The 19,925-nt window shown below is 42.7% G+C and overlaps 2 protein-coding genes across 2 annotated transcripts in view; one reads left to right on the top strand and one right to left on the bottom strand.

The window, feature by feature from the left end:
- Ifit1bl1 (interferon induced protein with tetratricpeptide repeats 1B like 1) overlaps nt 1–19,925 on the top strand; it is a 70,094-nt gene that overhangs the window by 2,175 nt on the left and 47,994 nt on the right. The window lies entirely within an intron of this gene.
- Nucleotides 10,798–19,918, bottom strand: Ifit1 (interferon-induced protein with tetratricopeptide repeats 1). Its single transcript, NM_008331.3, has 2 exons — nt 19,820–19,918; nt 10,798–13,336 (listed from the first exon to the last, which is right to left on the bottom strand). Exons 1-2 carry the CDS (start codon nt 19,822–19,824, stop codon nt 11,950–11,952), a joined length of 1,392 nt encoding a protein of 463 aa, NP_032357.2. The 5' UTR covers nt 19,825–19,918; the 3' UTR covers nt 10,798–11,949.

Raw genomic sequence — 19,925 nt, 5'->3', positions numbered from 1 at the left:
GTCTGTTACTTTCACTGAATTCTAAGCCATGTGAGATTTAACAAAAACAAAACAAAACAAAACAAAACAAAACAAAACAAAACAAATCTACCTCTTTGACTTGCGTTTTAGATGTCTAGCACTAAATTGTCGGTTGATCAAATGAATCATTTAAAATGCTAATATATGTCAGGCCAATGTTTTGACACATCTACTCAAAGCTTTTTCTCCTGGATGGCGTTCACTCAGAGGTACTGTCTTTTCCACTCCACCTCTCCACACATAGTCACTAAGACTCATATTTCCTATTCACTGTTTTTAGAATACAGTTAATACTGAGTAACTGTTGAAAAGTTAAAGCATTGTAGTGGATTATGTGCTGTGTTTCTAAAAGCAGAAAATAGAGCAGATTATGAGAATATGTAAACCTAGATGCAGATAAAATGTGAAGGTAGCTGGTATTTTAGGAGTGGGGGGCCAGGCTGCTTACTTTCCCAGAGTCAGTCATCAGCCTTCAGCCTTGCCATAAGACTTCAAGACTGTAGACAAACCCAAGGAGACTGAGGCCTTCCAGGTCTAATGCATCGCTCCTGTTTCTTCAAAGACAATGTCTCTGAACAACCACTACATTTATTCCTGTTAAATAAAGTATTTTTGGTTTTTTTAGCTTTTTTTTTTAATGTTTGTAAATGATGCCTGGGTGGATCTACTTCAGATTTCTTTGAAAGAAACTTGAATTCTAAATATTGGTCATAGAAGAAATATCATGTTGTGGTAATTGTTTCTCAGGTAGGTTAATGAATGGCGAGTTTGGAAAATATTTCCAGCTTTTTTCTGAAAATTCCCACTTCATTATACATATGTATGTACAAGGTAGTCCTGGTTCTTCCTCTTAAGCCCCATGCTCCCGATACACTCAAAGTATATTTACAATTAACTTGACTGTATAGCCAGGCTCTTTTCGAGTAGCTTATATCTTTAAATAACCTATTTATTCTAACCTACATTCTATCATGTGGCTGCCTACTTGTGCTCAGGCACCAAGTATCACTCTGTAGGTATGGTTCTGATGCTAAGGTCCTGTTCCCCGATTGGTTCTTAATCTTTCAGTAAAGAAGCCATGGGCCAATTGCTGAGCAGAAGGGATAGGCGGGTCTTCCCGGTTCTTGGAGGTAAGCAAGGAGACACAAGGATAGGAGAGTTCACCATGCTTCTGATGGAGAAAAGTTGACCATCCATGTGAGATCTTGAAACCAGTGACCACACAGGCTACTTCTACAGGAGGGTGGACAGGGGAGTTGAGCAGGGACTAGATGTAACTGAGCAACTAAAGTTTAGGGCAGGTGGGAAGTGTGGAACAAAGAATACCGATAAGGACACACTTTTCCAGGCAGGAGATAGTAGTGGCCAATAATTGTGTCAAAGGGCAAGTTGAAATTGACCAACTGTGTGTGAGTCTTTTATCCGTTGATTCAAGGAAAGCTGGTAGCATGGCACATTCCTGGAGCTTAGGCTGGGTAGCAAAAGTTACACACAACGTTATCTCCCCGAAGTGTTATCCCAGAATCCTTTCTGCCTACAGGATGTTCCCTCTCCTATTCCTACCTAAGCTATAGGCCACCAGTGTTACTATTGATAGGTGCCAATACAGATACAAGACATTTCCTCTACATGTATTAGAAGTAGAACAGTGTAAGATGTGGGTTTTGTTAAATTAAAGATGAAACATGGCTAAGCTTAGCTATTCTGTCCATATCCTTTCTATCCTGCCCACTGGATTGTGTATTTGTCGCTTGTTTTGTCTGTGTGGTCCATGCTATAAAAGTTGCTCCTCAGGAAGGAAGCTTCAGGTAAGTTCCAGTTCTGGGTCCTGTGGACTCTGTGTCTGAACTGCATGGTGTCCTCAGCTACAGGGACTTACCTTCCACCTCGGCGATACAAACAAAGGCAATAGCAATACCATATAATCTTCTGGAAGTCTCTTGGACAACCTAGACCAACAACTTTAAAAGGGTCTCTCACACCTGGTGTTGGGGTTTTGGTTACATATTCTTTGGCTCTTGGAGGGAGTATCGTCAGCCCAAAGAGTAAAACTTTATTTAAACTATATATGTATGTTTATCAAAGTACTTACATGTACTATAGGTTGGGGGATGTGAGTACTTAATAGTCTGACTCTTTATTATGATTTTTTTCAAATATCCAGACATTTTATGATTACATTTCTTTTTACATCTGCATAGCATTCCATGGAGTGGATATACTACAGTTCATTAGTCATTGATTAGCTGAAGGGCATTTGGTTTGTTTTCCATTCACTGGCTATTGTGAATAACAAATGATCAGCCCTGAAAACAGATACATACAAGGAACATTATGCGGACTGAGCAGGTTGTATTTTTGTGTTTAGGAATATGAGTGGTGTGTGTGTGTGTGTGCACGCTTGCATATATGCACACAAACATATGCATAAATGTGTCTAACAACAATAAAAGGAGAGGCCATGAATGTGTAAAAAGATCAAAGTGGCAGTTCATGTGACATTTTGAAAGGAGGGAAGGAAAGGGGAGTGTCTTAGGGTTTTACTACAAACACCATGACCAAGGCAACTCTTATAAGGACTACATTTTATTGGAACTGGCTTATAGGTTCAGAGGTTCAGTTCATTATCATCAAGGCAAAGCGTGGCAGTTTCTAGGCAGTCATGGTGCAGGAGATGCTGAGAGTTCTACATCTGTATCCAAAGGCTGCTAGGAGAAGACTGGCTCCCATGTGGTTAGAAGAAGGGTCTTAAAGCCCACAGTGACACACCCACTCCAACAGGTCCACACCTCTTCATAGTACCACTCCCTGGGCCAAACATATACAAACCATCACAGGGAGGAACAATGTAATTATATAATAATTTCCAAAAGTAAAAGATATTTAAGTAAACAAAGTAATAACATTTCTGTGTGTTCTGTGAAAAGCCAGAGGAACCGAGTCTTACTTTTCCCCATCACCCCACTGTAAAAAAAAAGAAGAAGAAGAAGAAGAAGAAGAAGAAGAAGAAGAAGAAGAAGAAGAAGAAGAAGAAGAAGAAGAAGAAGAAGAAGAAGAAAGAAGAAGAAAACAAAACCAAAACATTTACTACAATGTTTGGGGGCCAAACCCAGTGTAACCAAGGGAAAATTTGGGAAGCTCACCCACCGTATTGAATTACAGCTCTAATGAGAACATACAGAGGGGAACGAAGGAGTTAATTTGGCCAGATTAATACCGACTTTCTTGCATCTTTACCAGTGATCTGAGTACCTTCGTCATGCTCATGATGAATTTTGGCAGGTGGATTCCAAACTCCGGATTACCCAGTAAATAAGGAGTAGTGGCCACCTGTTCTTCAGTAGCTATGCAACCGAGCCAAAGCAGAAGCTAGGGCCATCCAGTCCCAAGACTAAAAATGTGTGCTTTTATTTTTTTTTCCAATGGTCATACAATTGCCACATGAATTAAGGCAAGCCTCCCTCTAAAAGTGGCTTTGCATCCTCAGAGGTAAGGTATTCAGGGGCAGCTAGGTGAGCCCAAGATTCACACCATTTTCATAGAGGAGAGAAAGATTTCCTGCCTTAGAGAAATCTTACATAAGCCACCTCTGAGACCTGATTCTCATAGGATTTTTATCTGACTCTTGCCTGGTCTGTTCCCAAAGGATTAGCTGCCCCACCCCCACCCCAACTCTGTCTGTTTGCTTTTTACAGATTCATTACACAGTGATAATTAGCAGGAAATTCACAAATTCTCCCTTCCAGGGTTCACTCTAGCTCTAAATTATGGGACCAGATCTCACCCTCTCAGTGGTGGATTAAGAAATGGCATTGGAGAAGGCAGGTGTTTCTTTTTGTGGTAGTCAGTTAGCTACCAGTTTCTAACATTGAAAAATGTGCTGCCTCCAAGAGTGCACTCTAGCTCTCTAGCTAAGCTTTCCCCACTCTGTGGACAGAGTCCCTTCCTTTGGATCCTCTAATCTCAGTGCAGCCAGGGCAGCAGTCAGTTGACCTCTGGTTCACTGTCGCAACATCAGGGGCTCTGCCTGATTGCTGTGAACCTCTGTTTTCATTAACTCCAACCGGTGGTCACTCTCTAGCATTACACCATTACATAGTACTTCATTCTTATCTGCTACACACAGATCTAACAAGAGCTGGAGCTGGTGGGAGCTGGCTGCTACTCTCTTATCTGTTAAAGACAGCTAGCATGACCTAGCTGAACTTAGCCTTTTTCTAATCTCTTATTTCCATGGCTGTCTTCCTTTCCTTGAGTATGCTAGCCTGTATTATGGTTTGAATGTGAAATGCTAGATCATGTATTTGAACACCCAGATCCCAGTTGGTGGTGCTGTTTTGGGAAATTGTGCGGTCTGTTTATTGTAGGGATCACTGGGCATGGACTCTGATTGCCCTGCTTCTCTTTGCCACCACTTCAGCTCCATCATACTAGCCGCATCAGGATAAACTCTACCCTCTGAGCCAAAATAAATTCCCCCTCTCTCAAGTTGCTTCTGTTAGGGGTTTTATTATCAAAACACAAAAGTAACTAATATGTGCTTGTGATTCTTTTTCAACTTGTCAAGTTGAGGAATGCGTTCTTTTGTTAATTGGGGTGGGGGGTCTTCTGAGACTGTAGTGGTTAGAATAAAAATGGCTCCCATAGGTCCAATGGGAGTAGCACTATTAGGAGCTGTGGTCTTGGAGGAAGTGTGTCCCTGTGGAGACCTACTTTATGGTCTCATATGCTCAAGCTAGGCCTAGTAAGGCAGTCTCCTGCTGCTTGCCAATTAAGATGTAGAAATCTCAGCTCCTTGTCTAACACCATGTCTGCCTGCCTGAATACTACTACATTTCCTGTCATGAGGATAATGGACTAAACCTCTGAAATCTTAACCCCCAAATGTTTTTCTTTATAAGAGTTGTTGTGTATTGTGGGGCTTTGGGGGCCCTACTTGAGGTTTCATAATCCTAAAGACCAAGAGGCATCTACATATTTTAAAGCTGTTGGCCTTTTTGCTGGGGCAGTCTCTCACTAGCTTCTAACTTAACCCAGCTTCTCTGCTATTGCGTTTCTTCCCATGGTTCTCACTGCCACACCTCCCTGCCTTGTTCCCTTTTCTCCTTCAGTCTCCAATAATTCTTTCTCCACCTAGTCTTCCTGCCTGTCTTCCGGCCCAGCTTTGTCTGCCAGTTCTTTATTATATAAAAGCCATACTCATTACTCAACTACTTGACCTTCCCCACAGCAGCTTGCCTTGCTTTTAAAGGCAGGTGAGCAAGTGATAAACATTTACATACCCTTGGCTCTGCGGTGTAGTCTTCCGGAGGTCTTTAGTTCAATTCCCAGCAAACATCTGGTGGCTCACAACCATCTGTAATAGGATCCCCGTGCCCTCCTCTGGTGTGTCCAAGGTGAACCACAATGTACTTAATGTACACGCCTTTAATCCCAGTGCATGGGAGGCAGAGGCAGAGGCAGATGGAATTCCGAGTTCGAGGCCAATCTGCCCGGTCTACAGAGTGAGTTCCAGGACAGCCAGGGCTACACAGGCTATACTGTATCGAAAAATCAAAACCAAAACTAAAACAAACAAATAAAAAAAAAACCCACAAGGTTACACTTTTTCATAGCCAGTAAACACAATATTTATGGGTCATCCAAAAAACCTTGGTCATGGTGTCTCTTCACAGCAATAGAAACCCTCACTAAAACAAGGACTAATTCTAGGAAGATAGTCTGACTATAATTAAGGACCTATGACCAATACATAGATGTTATTTTATTGCACTGTGACTTGGCCACAATATGCCTTGGGGTAACTTTTATTCAAGAAGAAAATGACTAAAGAATTTCCTTAAGTGTATTCTTTTATGCTATTTTTGGGGGACTGGCAACACTGTATTGAATTCTGGGATGGTTCAGTGGCCAAGCAAGACCTCTTCCATATTTTCCCTTAGAAAGTCTGGAAAGGAGGGAGATGAGGACACAAATTGGAGCCCAGCTAAAGCAGACAAGAAGGCTCTACTAAATCATTACTACCATTTATTTCATTCTGGCAGGACTGAGAATTGACATCCCCAAACAGAATCTGTGCTCCATCCAAAAATCTTCACAAAGTAAGAGAGGTCATACAGTATACCTCTTGAGACTCTTGAATGTGGAGAGGAAAGCTTACCAAGTTTTCAATTATCATACAGCTGTAAATCCAAGAAGAGCATATAATTTAAATACGATAAATATGATTGTCAAGGCAAAGTACCCCAGATAAATGAAAGAGGTGATGAATAATTTATGCTGAGCTCAAAATGGATGAGCTTCTTATAACTAATAGTTGCCAATATACATGGGGTTTCCCAACAAAGAACAATCCCTAAAGCCAGAAGTCAGATGCCACTGGCTCTGTCTTGGCATCTGGAGGGAAAGGAAGAAGATTCTGAGAAAAGGTAAGCATGGACAGGTAAAAAAAAACAAAACAAAACAAAACAAAACAAAAAAAAAACAATCAGTGCTCTGTAAGGAAGATGGTGGCCTTTAGAAGAACAGACATGTTTCATAGTTTCCCTCTGAATTGAATCAGTCCCTCCCAGAGAAAGGAGTGTTCATATGAGTCAGAAGCCAACAGAACTTAACAAGGCTCAGGAGTGGTTGGAGATTACAGAGGCCTCTCTGCAAAGGTCTATAAGCTCCCTAGGAGTGCTGATGGTGAATGATGCCTGCAGCCCCACAGAAGTAGCTTTTGTTAGTTATCCAGTCTTAGGTTGTGCCTTTGAGCCACCCATACTCTTGGATTAGTCACCCCAGTAACCTCAACAGCTCTCTATGTAGGCTGGAGTCGAATGATTTCTTTGGTTTGCTGATTGTGACTTATTTGGTTTGAGTTTATGTCACCCCAGGGAAAGTTACCATGTAGATTGCCTTCACACTCCCCAAACGATGGGAAACTCTCAATAAAAGACCTGTTCTCTAAATGTTGAGGAAAGAAGAAGGCTTGGAAAAGGACTAGGGAGACCTTGGGGCTCCTACAGTTTTGATCCAGCTCATTTAAATTTCCTCCAGGAATTTTGTGGGGATCTCGAGATCAGATAGATCTTGCATTGGGTTTTGGAATGTCAACCAAGAGATATCACTTTAAAATATACCTTTTTTGTGGGGGAGGAGGGGGGTGCCATAGTTGCCCAAATCCCTCCCAGGGAAACCAAATGATTGTTTAACCCATCCTCAAGACAAGAAGATAAGCAGGCTCTTTCAGGATATTCGATAGTCCCTGTGGGAAAGGAAGAACTAACTTAAGAATAAGTGCCTTTGAAATTTTATAAAACAAAACCTGTGTGTATGTAAGCACTCATATACACAAAATAAAATGAATACACGTGTGTGTGTGTGTGTGTGTGTGTGTATGTGTGTGTGTGTGTGTGTGTGTGTGTGTGTGTGTGTGTGTGTGTGTGTGTGTGCATCCCCTGAAAAACTCCTGAGTGACAGGATGAAGCACAAAGGCTTCATGCCAGCATTGCCTTTCCTCATAGGGAAAGATAACTAGATTTCATTTACTTTTTCATGGTTTGATTTTCATATATGTGGAGAGCTATACATTCTTCTATAGTCTCCAGTTTTTGTGTTTTTCTCTAGTCCAGACTGGTAAGTGCAGTATTTATCCTGGGAGTTAGCCCAAAAAGATAAAAGTTTGCCCCAATGGCTGGTGAGATGGCTCAGTGGTTAAGAGCACTGGCTGCTCTTCCAGAGGTTCCTGTGGTTCCCAGCAATGACATGGTGGCTCACAACCATCTGTAGTGGGATCCGGTGCCCTCTTCTGGTGTGTCTGAAGACAGGGACAGTGTACCCACATACATGAAATAAATAAATCTGTAGCCTCCCCCAGCCTGAAGTAGGCTGGTACAAACCTTGTCGCCACTGAGGTGGGGCCACCTGCGGTGCAGCTTTCTGACTTGGCTGGGTTGGGTCCTTTTTGAAGTGACAACTGCCCTGCTGTTCTGCTACCTGCCGAGAGGCAGAACCTGTCTTCCTGAGAGATTCCTGAATTAGCAACCAGCCTGGCGATGGAGTGCTGGCAGAATGGCTCCAGGCACCGAGTGGACTGGTGGGGGAGGTGGGGGTGGGGTGGGGGTGGGGGTATGGGCCTTCCCCCTTATAAGCACGGTCTCTTAGTAAACTCGTGGACCTTGAACAGAATCGTGTCTTTGTCTCCATTAATTTCTCTCGCAGTCTAAGTCTCTTTCAGCCCCAGCCTGCCTCCCAGGTGTACCCGGTCCCTGTAGGCCGCGGGCCGCATACAACATAAATCTTAAAAAAAAAAAAAAGTTTCCCCCAAGCAATTCTGTGAATGGAAAGAGTTTAGACAACGAATGAGAAACTATTATACTCTCAGGGGAAAAAGAAGAGCAAATGAGACCCCAAGGGACTGACAAGGCTCCTAAGAAGTTGGGGAAGAGATGCTCTTCAACATAGGTGGAACAGTGATGGAAAACCACTGCTGCTCAAGCCAAGGGCCTAAGTTTGATGCTAGGGGTTGGTAAGAAGCTTCATACCGTGGCACAAATCTGGAATCCCAGTGATCCTATGACAAGATGGGAGTCAGGGAAGGCAGACTTGGTCTAAAGCTCAGAGGCTATTCATCCTGGCATCTACCAATGAGCAGAAGAAATGAGAGACCCTGTCCTGTTAAGAGTGGAAGGGAATAGCCAATGGAAAATTTTCTTCTGCCCTCCATATGCATGCAATGGAATGCTCATATGTGTGCATGCACATTCATGCGTGCACCCATGTGTACACATACACACATACAATACAGGCAAGACATGGCTTTAATTTACCTTCTTTTAATGAAAGGCTGGGGGCTGAGGTAGGATTGCACGTTCAAGGCTAGCCTGAACTACATAACAAGTCTGTGTGTGTGTGTGTGTGTGTGTGTGTGTGTGTGTGTGTGTGTGTGTGTGTGTATGTGTGTGTGTGTAGTCCTGGCTTTCCTGGAACTTGCTTTGTAGGCCAGAGGGTTCTCAAACTCACAGAGATCCAACTGCCTCTGCCTCCTAAGTGGTGAGATTAAAGGTGTGTACCACCATTGCCCAGCTAAGACCCTAAATATATTTTTTAAATTTATACTTGACTGAAAGTATAAATAAACCTTTGTACTATTAAGACCCCAGCTCTCAGAAGTTCCTCCTTATATTTGTTGCTGGTCCTTAACGATTCATGCTCACTGAAATCGGTGCTTTACACGATAACTCTACACTAATGCTAGCAAGCAGTATACAGACCCTCCCTTCCTAAGCTCCTTCTAGGTCCAACTTATGAAAAAGAAGTCTCACCTGGAAAAGTGGCTGCTGGAAATACAGAGCATAAATTACACAAACCATCAGACACTTTTATATATGCAGAATGTCTGATCACTCATGCCTTTCTCAGATCTGCTGGCCTCAACTCTGTGGAGCGATCTAAAAGAGATAACAATCACCTGCCAAGGCTGAGCCTCAGCTTGGTGAGGGGGTCCTGATGAAGGGGTGTTTGGGAGCATAAGAAGAATGACTCGAAGTCAATTATGGGTACACGCTGATAACCCTGTCCTCTGCTCAAGACAGCTTTGAGATCACGGACTTCCACCATGACTGGACTAAAATTCATGCTGTCCCAGGCTGACCTTGAGCTCAGATATCTGCCTGCCTTTGTATCTTTTTGAGAAGCTAGCTCATTAGTGAAGTTGCCCTTTGTTCTTTTAGGTTCCTGAAGCCCCTCATAAAATTCATATCGCATCCTTATATTTTGCGTAGTTGTGAAATCCTGTTTATATATTTCTGAACTCCTGTTTTCAGAGTTATTTCTCATAGTCTTAGGGGCTGTCCTGAAGATCACAGCATTTACCATTTTGCTGAGGAACATAGACCCAGCCTTGCCTCTAGAAATCTGGCTGCTTCTAATTATCATAGAGTCTTAACCTTAACAGGGAGAGCATTCCTCAAAGGAGAATCATTAAAATCTGTACATTATTATACAAACAAGCCTTGCACCTACAACATTGAATAGCACTCATGGAGATGCATGTTCTGCTGGCTCTGCTCTAGGGGCAGGACCGTGTCACACTGTCCCTTCCACAGCCATATGTTTGAAACAGAAAGGTAGAACCTCCCTTTTTTTTCTTTCTTCCAAAGAAAGAAAGAAAGAAAAAAAGATCTTAGCTTCTTAATAAAGCTTTCATGACCCACCCTTTCCCCCTTCCTTGACCACAATTACGTTAGCATTTCATCCAGAGACTCAGCAGGAGTCAGCAGTGACATGAATCTTCTGTGATTAAACTAGTTATTTCCTATGCTTGTATTTAATAAACAGGGTTTGGTTTTGGTTTTGGTTTTGGTTATGGCTTATCATGGGTACTTCTGAAAGCAGTATCGGTTGGGTTTCTCGGGTGTTGTGTGAATGACCCAGATAGGCCCTATCCCTAGCATCATACTCCACCATTCATAAATATCAACCCTCAGAGAAGATGCTGACATGAATCAAACATGCAATCTGTGTCATATAGAAGTAGATAATTTACTCCTATCTTCACACACATACACCACACATGCATGCGTGCACTCACGCATGCGCATGAGCATGCTCGTGCAATGCACGAAAGTACGCTTGCACACACAGAAAACCACTCGAGAGTCTTTATATGCATAAACCTTCCTTTCCTCCATGCCTGCTAATATTACATTCATTGGTTTTGATGTTTCATGCTCTCATGCATTCTAATTTGGCTTCTCGTGCTGTGGTAAACACCGTGTCCAAAAGCAACTTGAGGGGAATATGTTTATTTGACTTACACTTAGAGATCATAATCCATCAGGGAGGAAACTCAGGGCAGAAAAGTCAAGGCAGGAAACTGGGTAGGAATCATGGAGTAATTCTGCTTGCTGGTTCATTCATTGGCACATGCACAGCAAGATTTCATATATAGGCCAAGACTACCTGCGTAGGGATGGAAGCACTCACAGTTGACTGTGTCATACGACAACAGTCAGGAATCCAGGATAAAAGTGCCACAATATGCCTGCAAGCTAGTGTGGTGCAAGCAGCTCTTTTCAGATGTCCCAGGATATATCAAGCTGAGGATAAAAGATAACCAAGAAACTGCTCAAACATAGAGGTGCATCCTTTATAATGCACAACATTAATAGACTACACCAAATTTGTTATTTGTGGGTCGCTTTCTTTTTTTTTCTTTCTTCTTCTTTTTTTCTTTTCTTTTCTTTTCTTTTTTTTCTTTTCTTTTCTTTTCTTTTCTTTTCTTTTCTTTTCTCTCTTTCTTTCTTTCTTTCTTTTTTTTGTTGGTTTTGGCTTTAACTATTTTGGTCACTTTCAATGAATACTTTTAGCATATAAATATTGAAAGAAGTTATTTATGTAATTTTCAGACTTTACTACCTAAGGAGGGTTTTCATTTTAATTCTCTAGTAAGCCAAAAGTCTTCTTGGTTCTTAGTATCTTTCCAGTAATGTGTGACCTCTTTTGCTTTCAAACTTTCTTCTTTGCTCATTTGTTTTGCTCTGAAATTGTATGGTAATAAGCATTTCCGGTGACATTAAAAAAAAAATACCTTCTTTGGCAAAGACTTTTTTGTCCAGGACATTAGCAAAGGGTGGAAGATATCTGTTCCAAAGGCACAGACATAAGGAAAAAGGTTGTGTGATTCTACAGCTCACAGGAGTCCAAAACAGCAGGAATCAGTTGTGATCTTTAAGTGAGTATGTATCCTTGGGATGGAATTGCCTGCTAGACAGGGTCAGAAAGACCAGAAAGAAGTCACAGGAGAAAATGTACCTTGCTACTTGGCATTTCAGAAAGAAAACGAACAACAACAACAACAAAACAGACCTGGGAAAAGAAATCAGGAAGGAGCATTGGAACACTTGGTTGTGAGTATATTAACGTCACAGAGGTGAGCTGCATTCAGAATGCAGGGTTCATTTCCCCAGTGAGCCTCAGTGCCTTCTCATAGTAAAACAGAGCATTTTTCTCTTGTCCTTTCAGTTTGTAGACTAGCCCAAGAAGGCTGGTACTCTCTACAAGATGAACATTCTGACAAACACGTCTTTCAGCCACTTTCTCCAAAGCAGTCAGTAGTTTCCTCCAAGCAAAGGACTTCTCTTCCACTTTTAGACCTTTTAAGTAGAGGGTGATTGCCTTGTCTTCTGACTGCTTATGAAACTGTAGGAAACGGCCATAGCGGAGGTGAATATCCTGCTCTATGTGAGCCACGAGGGTCTTGTTGTTCAGTGCCTTCTGGAAATTTCTCTCTGCTTCTTCATACTGGTGAATTTCTGCCTGCACTTCAGCCATGCAAACATAGGCCATCTCAAATGTGGGCCTCAGTTTCAAAGTCTCTTGAAATTCATGAATGGCCTGTTGTGCCAATTCTTGCACATTGTCCTGCCTTCTGGGCTGCCTGTTTCGGGATGTCCTCAGTTGGGAGATTTGTTGCTTGTAGCAGAGCCCTTTTTGATAATGTAAGTAGCCAGAGGAAGGTGATGCCTGCAAGGCCCTGTTTAGAAGATGAAGAGCTTTGTCTACGCGATGTTTCCTACGGAAATATTTGGCTGCATAGCGAATGACATAGCTTTGGCAAGATGTGCTGCTGAGGGCTTCTTCAATGTGTGCTTCTGCTTCAACATGTTCTCCTAAATCCTGAAGCTTTAGGGCAAGGAGAACTTTAAGGTATGGATCTTCTGGATTTAACCGGACAGCCTTCCTCAAAGGTTCTAGAGAAATAAAGTTGTCATCTAAATCTTGGCGATAGGCTACGACTGCATAGCCAGTGTTGTACTCAGGGTTTTCTGGCTCCACTTTCAGAGCCTTCGCAAAGCAGGCCATGGCTTGTTTATAATTTCCTCCTCCACACTTCAGCAAGGCCCAGCCTTCCTCACAGTCCATCTCAGCACACTCCAGCCTGTAGCGGAAGGGACTTGAAAATTCCTTGCACACCTTCTCCACCTTGTCCAGGTAGATCTGGGCTTCTGCCAAGCTGCCCCTGTGGTAATGCAGCCAGGCACAGTTGCCCCAGGTCGCCAGGCTTCTCTTGCTCAGCTGCTCGCTCTGGATCAAGGCTTCAGCTTCTTTCAAGCTCTGCAGGGCTTCGTCCTGCTGGCCTTTCAGGTGCCTCACGTAGGCCAGGAGGTTGTGCATCCCCAATGGGTTCTTGATGTCAAGGAACTGGACCTGCTCTGAGATTCTCACTTCCAAATCAGGTATGTCATTATTTTCAAATAGCAGCTTCCATGTGAAGTGACATCTCAGCTGAAGCAGATTCTCCATGACCTGGTCACCATCAGCATTCTCTCTGTGAGAAAGAGGCAGAGTGACTTGTTATTTGAGAAATGGCCAGAAATGGACACCGAGGCAAACATGTCTTCCAACATTCTTGCTCTTTTACCCAAAGTCTCATGCTTACTGTTGCTTTAGAGTCCCTTAATTTTCTATTGAACATCAAAACCTCAACTCCACGTATTTGAACTGTCAGAGACTCCTTCCACATGCATGGATATGTACAATCCTAGATTGTAAACTGACAATTTCAGTCAAGGCTGGACATAGCTGGCCACAGGAAGACAGACACACACAAAGATGCCAGACCCCTTCTCTGAGGCTTGAAACTCTAAAAATGATTTCTTCTTTTCCTACTGTCTTTGAGGACTATGTGTCCACTTGCATGCTACCTGAGTTGACATACAAATAGGACCTATCAATTGGCTAAACAATGAACACTTCCTTTCATCTCAGACACAAACAAGGAGCTGGTGTGATAGTCTCAAGAAGTAGGCTGTCTCAGATTAAGTGGACCTGCACTCTTCCTTCTGACATTAGGGACATGACTTTTCTTGGTCCATTTATTTTTGGGTGATTTAGGTGGGGACCTTCTAGAGAGTGACAAGCCTTAGTTCCCCTCTTCTATGGTTTGAAGGATTCCCTGAATTTTAAAGATATCTATACAAACTGAAAGCCTTTCTTTGTCTCCTTATAGTACAGTTCCAGAGCCTCCCAGGAGTGTATCACTGCACACCTCAGGGTCACATTGTACCTTTCTGTGAAATGGGAATAACTTTAGTATTTTCCAACCCTGGCCTTTGGGGCGACTAGTGAGTCTATGAATATACAATACGTGGAATATATTATAAAACCCTATAAGAGTTTTCTATTTCTCTATTAGTGTTGAGGACAAGAGATAGAATTTAGTGACTCATGTTTTGGGTAGGTACCCAAAAGCAAGCAGCTTTGAATCATGTGTAGGGTTTAAAGACAAAAGACTCTTGGTTTTGTTGGTGGTTGTCTCTGCCAGAGGCCATGTATGCCATAATGCTATATAAACCAGTTGTCATTGGTTTTGATCTGGTCAGATGGCAAGAATAGTAACAGAGAGGTGTGACAACCTGTTAAGTATTTCCCATAAAGAAGACAGGAGCTTGGAGTACTTAAGGGCATACCAATAGAAAATGACAGCCATCCAGACACCTCCTGAGTCTGCCAGTTGGACTGAGTAGCTCCGGCATCCCCCGTTCATTCACCCAGTATATGTTATAAACTAAAAGCTTGGGACCATTGATAGCCCCTATATCCTCATCCTAATTCTATTGTAGGAAGCTTGTCTTTTTCTTTTTTTTCAGTCAAGCTCCCACTTACAACCCCACAGGGAGTCTTCTTTATGAAAACTACTTGCTGTGGTCTATGGATATCAGTTTTGAATACTGCAAGACCAGAATGCAGCATCATTGACTCAAAGAAAGCTTGGTGTGACTGACCAAAATTCTAAAAAGTCTCCAAGGCACTCCAACAACAAACATGATTTTGAAAACATAGAATTGGACTCATAATAAACCTAAAACAATCAACACTTTATAGTGCTAGCATGAATAGCCCTTAAAGAGAAAAAGGACATATGTGTCGCAAGAGTCAAAAACCAACATGTATGGCTGAGCCCTTCTGCCTTGGCTGCCATAGCAAAGTGACTCTGAACTCAGTGGCTTACACAACAGAGCCTTGTTTTATCATAACTCAACAAGTTGTAAATCTCAGATCAAATTGCTTGCTTATCTATGTAAAGCTTCATCTAGGAAGCATTTCTTCCTGACTTGCAGAGGGTCACTTTCTTGCTACATCCTCCCACAGTCTGTCCTGTCAGTACCATGAATTGAGAACCTTAGATTTGTTTCCTCCTTATAGGCAAGCCTCCCAGTCCTGTAGCAGGTGCCCTGCCCTTGTGTCTTCAGCAAACTTTAATCTATGTTTATACATTTTTACCTTTCTCTATGTACAATTACTATTCTTGTGGTTGATTTGGAAGGGGACCCAGTTTGAACATTAGTATAGCCAAGTGACTTAGTGACATAATTTCTAAGGTGTAAATCTGATGAAAGCAGTTTCTTTTGGGGATGTTTTAGGAAACATTAAGAGAGTTTAGTCACAGTTTAAGATGGAGAATAAGCTCCCAACAAAACATGGCAAGCAAGCTTTAAATCTTTGCATCTGTCTAAGAGGTCAGGGTTGAAAGAGCTTACTGAGTTAGAGATAATCCTGCAAGCAGCTACAACCAGGTCCTAAGAGAAGAGGCTGCCCAGAGTGTCAGTGTCTTGCTGTCACACTAAGGGAACCGTTTAGAGCAAGATTGAGCCACAAATTGAGTTCCCACTTTTCTCCCTAGGTCTTTTCCTATAGTTGTGGTCTGTTGTGTTTGTTGTGTGTGTTCCAGTGACATGTCTAACTGTGTATAGAGCCTGACATGCTCTCAAGGCAGTTTATCATCTTGGTTTCAGTCCTGGCAAAGGTTCAGTCTCATTAAAGGTAAGAAATATTTTTCAGAAAACAAGATTTAACCATGTGTCAAGGCATTCTACCCGGTACCTGACAAAGGGAGGTGGAAAAAGGAAAATGAGAAGATAACACGTTCTCAGCTAAAGTGGGGACTGAAAGTCTGCAGGTAACTACTTTGAGATGAGGACTTATGGGTTAGAGAAATAAGTACATATCTTATTAAGGTGATACATAGAGAAAGGTTCCTTCCATTTTGGGAATCTTATCATCTTTGGAATAGTTCTGAATGCCATTTCTCCTGGAAAGTCCAACTCTTTTGAAAACCTCACCAATAAGCATGCCCAAATGTGAGCGGAAAAAGATTGACACCAGACTTAACTATACAAAGAGAACAACGAGCAGCCAAGCAAAGACTGGAGAGGAAGACTCCCCCAGGAAAGAGACCAGCCATCGGTTGTCCAACACCAAAGGTTGAGGAAAGAGACCACCCATAGGTTGTCCAACACCAAATGGTGATTCCTGATAGCATATGCACAATTAATATTATAAGGACTTAACAGGTTATAATTAGAAATTTATGTATATGTACATGTGTGTTTGTGTGTGTGTGTGTGTGTGTGTGTGTGTGTGTGTGTGTGTGTGTGTGTGTGTATGAGGTACTTATGCCAAGGCATGCATACAGAGGTCAGAGGACAGCACAACATTAGGCACTGGTCTTCACCTTGTTCATTTGAGGTTGAAAGCCAAGTGCTTTCTCCCTCCTCTCAGTAGTAGCACTAGGATTCAACCCTGGCCCTTATGGTTGTTTGGTGAGCCCTTTACTCACAGAGTCATCGGCCCAGCACCATTTTAAATCTTCAAGGGAAGCAGTTGTGAGGCTCCCCTGACCCCTTGACATGGTATTTCAGAGCTTATGGAGTGTGTTGGGAGATTGGGGACCACAGAAAGAGCATCAGTGGCCATGAATTCTGGAAGTTTGCAGAAAAACACTATCAGTCCTTCCTTCCCTAGGCTTCAAGTAATGGAAGGAAGATGCCCAAAATGTCCTTGATGTGCCAACCTGGAGAAGAGACAGGGAGCATTATTCTTGGCATCGAAGGGTTCCTGAGTGTGGAGAGCTCTTGGTGCCACTTTCTAGGAATTTGACATTGGGCTAGAACAAGGAAATAGGCTCAAGATGGATACAGCTGAGGAAAGTGTTCTTTGTATATTGATGGGTCTTGTTAAGACCCTGAATAAGGTAATCATGGGACCTTTGTCTATGCTTTGTTTGTTCCTTATCTACTCTGTTTATGCTTTGTTTGTTCCTTGACTACTTTGTTTATGCCTTAGGACTGACCATATTCTTTGCATGTCTCTAGAATGGTAAGAAAGCAGACTGGAGAAAAATAAACACACATCAGCTTTAGAACTGGCTGGAGTCAAGTTATAGTGTGTCTAATTGTTTTTTCTTTCTTCAATATTCATTCCCTCCCTCCAGACCCTGTTGACTGAATGAGCTGGCTTGGTCAGCTGAGCCTGTGGCCCAGTGCTCCTTGGGCTTGTGTCCCTCAATTTACTAGTCCATTCCCATTTCCAGAATACTTTTTCTTTTCTAAGGAAATGTTTCTTTTCTCATCATTTGTGTCTGGTCCAATTCACTGATGCTGGACAAAAATATGTGGGTATTTCAACAGTGCCCCTGGAAAAGTTTGACAGTTATTCCTGGACTCTGGACTCTATCTATATAAACGTTTGATAAGCCAAGCTAGATAGAGACAAAAGGGTAAGAAGTTTCTGATCTTTCTCTCTCTGTCTATGTCTATCTGTCTATGTATATCTGTCTGTCTGTCTGTCTGTCTCTCTCTCTCTCTTTCTGTGTGTGTGTGTGTGTGTCCCTCCCTCTCTGTTTTATCTTCTCTCTCTGACTGTCAGTTGGGAGCACATAGGTCCTTGCCTCCTATAAACAGATAAACAGATAAACACTAATAACCTTGTATTTTGTGTTCTCTGTAGAGCCAGAACACATTAACCTCATACAGCAGGACCAGAGATGGCTAATAGCATAGGTAACCTTTGCTTTATTTGTATGGTCCGAGGCTCCCCCAAGCTCACACAACCAGGGATGGAAATGGTAATAGTCCAAATGACCTCCGTACTATCTGTATGACTTACACCATACCAGATTTTTCCCTGGGCCCTTCAGCTAACGTATGAAGCCTATCTCTGGAATTAATCCTCTTGAGAGAAGTCACATGTACTTTGAATTGAGTTTCAGTGTAATTATACCTCATGATACCTCCGTGTACACAGAGGATTGTATTACACCAGGAAACATTTTGCTATATTTTATTGTGCTGAAATATATTTACAACAAACAGTGCCAGGTTAGATTCTAGAAGTTTGAACCGACATTGGCTAAATTATATTCAACCAGATTTCCTTCTTACTTCATAGAGACCATTGCTCTGTTGGCCACAGCATTCTCAGAGACCCCATCATCTGTCTTTCCCTATTTCTGTGTCTGTGTCTGTGTCTGTGTCTGTCTCTCTCTCTCTCACTCTCTCTCTCATAACCAAATTCATAGTTACTCCTTCTTTTCCAGAGCACTTTAAGATGCTGGACAAGCTTCTGTAGGAATAGATTAATCCTGACCCAGGGGCATCAGATTCAATCTGGCTTTACTTTGCTTTCCCTGGCTACAGCATCCCACAGTTGGAATTAGAGATTGTACCTGCACCTTATGGGAAATAAAGATTTTGTCAGGACAGCTCAGAGGACTCTGAAAACTGGACAGCAGTAGCCCAGGAAGGTCTGCCTTGACTGGGAGGCTCACAAGGATCCTTCTGGGCTCTCTGTCTTGAGGTGGAGGTACATGCACCTATGCATAGCATCTGCTCTACCTTACCAAACTTCTTCTTACCTTCTGGACCAATTGACTTCAGAAGGGCAATAGGAGTAGGGGGCCCACAGGCTCAAGGGATCAGAGGTGACCTGATTCCCTAGGTCTCAGAGGTAGGCAGGAGAGCCTTTTTTCTTGTTAGTTATATGCTCTATTCCTCTGAACAGTTGCAAAACACAGATGTTCCATATCTCCATACTCAGGCTCAGGGTGTGATGTAGTGCCCCATGCACCATCTATTAAATCTGGAACCACTGGTTGGTGGTACTGTATCAATCACATTATCTTCCTGGTGATGTGTGGGGCCCTTGACTCAGGTATAGAACTTTTACCCACCATACCCTAAGCCTCAGTTGTGTGCCCACCGAGTCTCTGGGTCTCTACTTGCTCTACCTTATCAAACTTCCTGACATGGCTTTATATAACATATATTCATATATATTTATTCATATATATTTAGTTTCTTGGCCAAAAGGTTTTAATACCTCTTGTCAGAGAGAATAGAATTGACACATTTTTGTTTCTTAATCCTGGGGGGGGGGGGGGCGCGGGGAGGGAGGGAGGGAGAGAGGGAGGGAGGGAGAGAGAGAGAGAGAGAGAGAGGTGTTGCCCTGGCTATTTGTTTAGCCAGCCAGGGATGGGAATGAATGCGCCTGGAACAGAAAGCTTGAACAGCATTTCAAGAGGTCCATTGAGGGATAGGCTGGAAGATTCTGAGGACATGCTGGAACATTCTAAGGACTATGTCCTCAGAAGATCAGAAGGAGCATACTCTAACCTGCTGCTCACTTTTGGAGCACCAAGTGGGCACTGGTGGTCCTTTATTCCATTCCAGAGGGCCTGTTTGGTAATCATCTTTGTTTGTGAGCCGAGCATGCACTAAATTCTCTCCCAGGTACGTCCTACTACATGCTGTGAGACAGCCTTAAAAATCAAAACAAGCTTCCAGTCACACATCCAGCACCAGGCACACAGCTTAGTGGGGGCATTAAGCAAACTCCCTGGACCCTCAGGACAATTAGCATCCTTGTTCCCCATCAGCAGTAGAAAGAGAAGCTAGAGGCACACTCAGAAACAGCCACTAGCAAACGTCTGTGTCCTGGGTTCCCTCAGAGTGGAGAACAGGGAAATCCTTACCCCATGGTTGCTGTAAAGGTGGTAGCTGTTCTCTGGGTTTTCAGCAGAGCAGAACTCCTCAGAAACCTGCCTTGACTCTCTGCTCTCTTGCAGACTGTCACACCAA

This window comes from Mus musculus, chromosome 19 (genome assembly GCF_000001635.26).
Source record: "Mus musculus strain C57BL/6J chromosome 19, GRCm38.p6 C57BL/6J".
NCBI lineage: Eukaryota > Metazoa > Chordata > Mammalia > Rodentia > Muridae > Mus > Mus musculus.
Note: the sequence above shows the minus strand (reverse complement) of the source record. Positions and strands in the feature narration are given on the sequence as shown.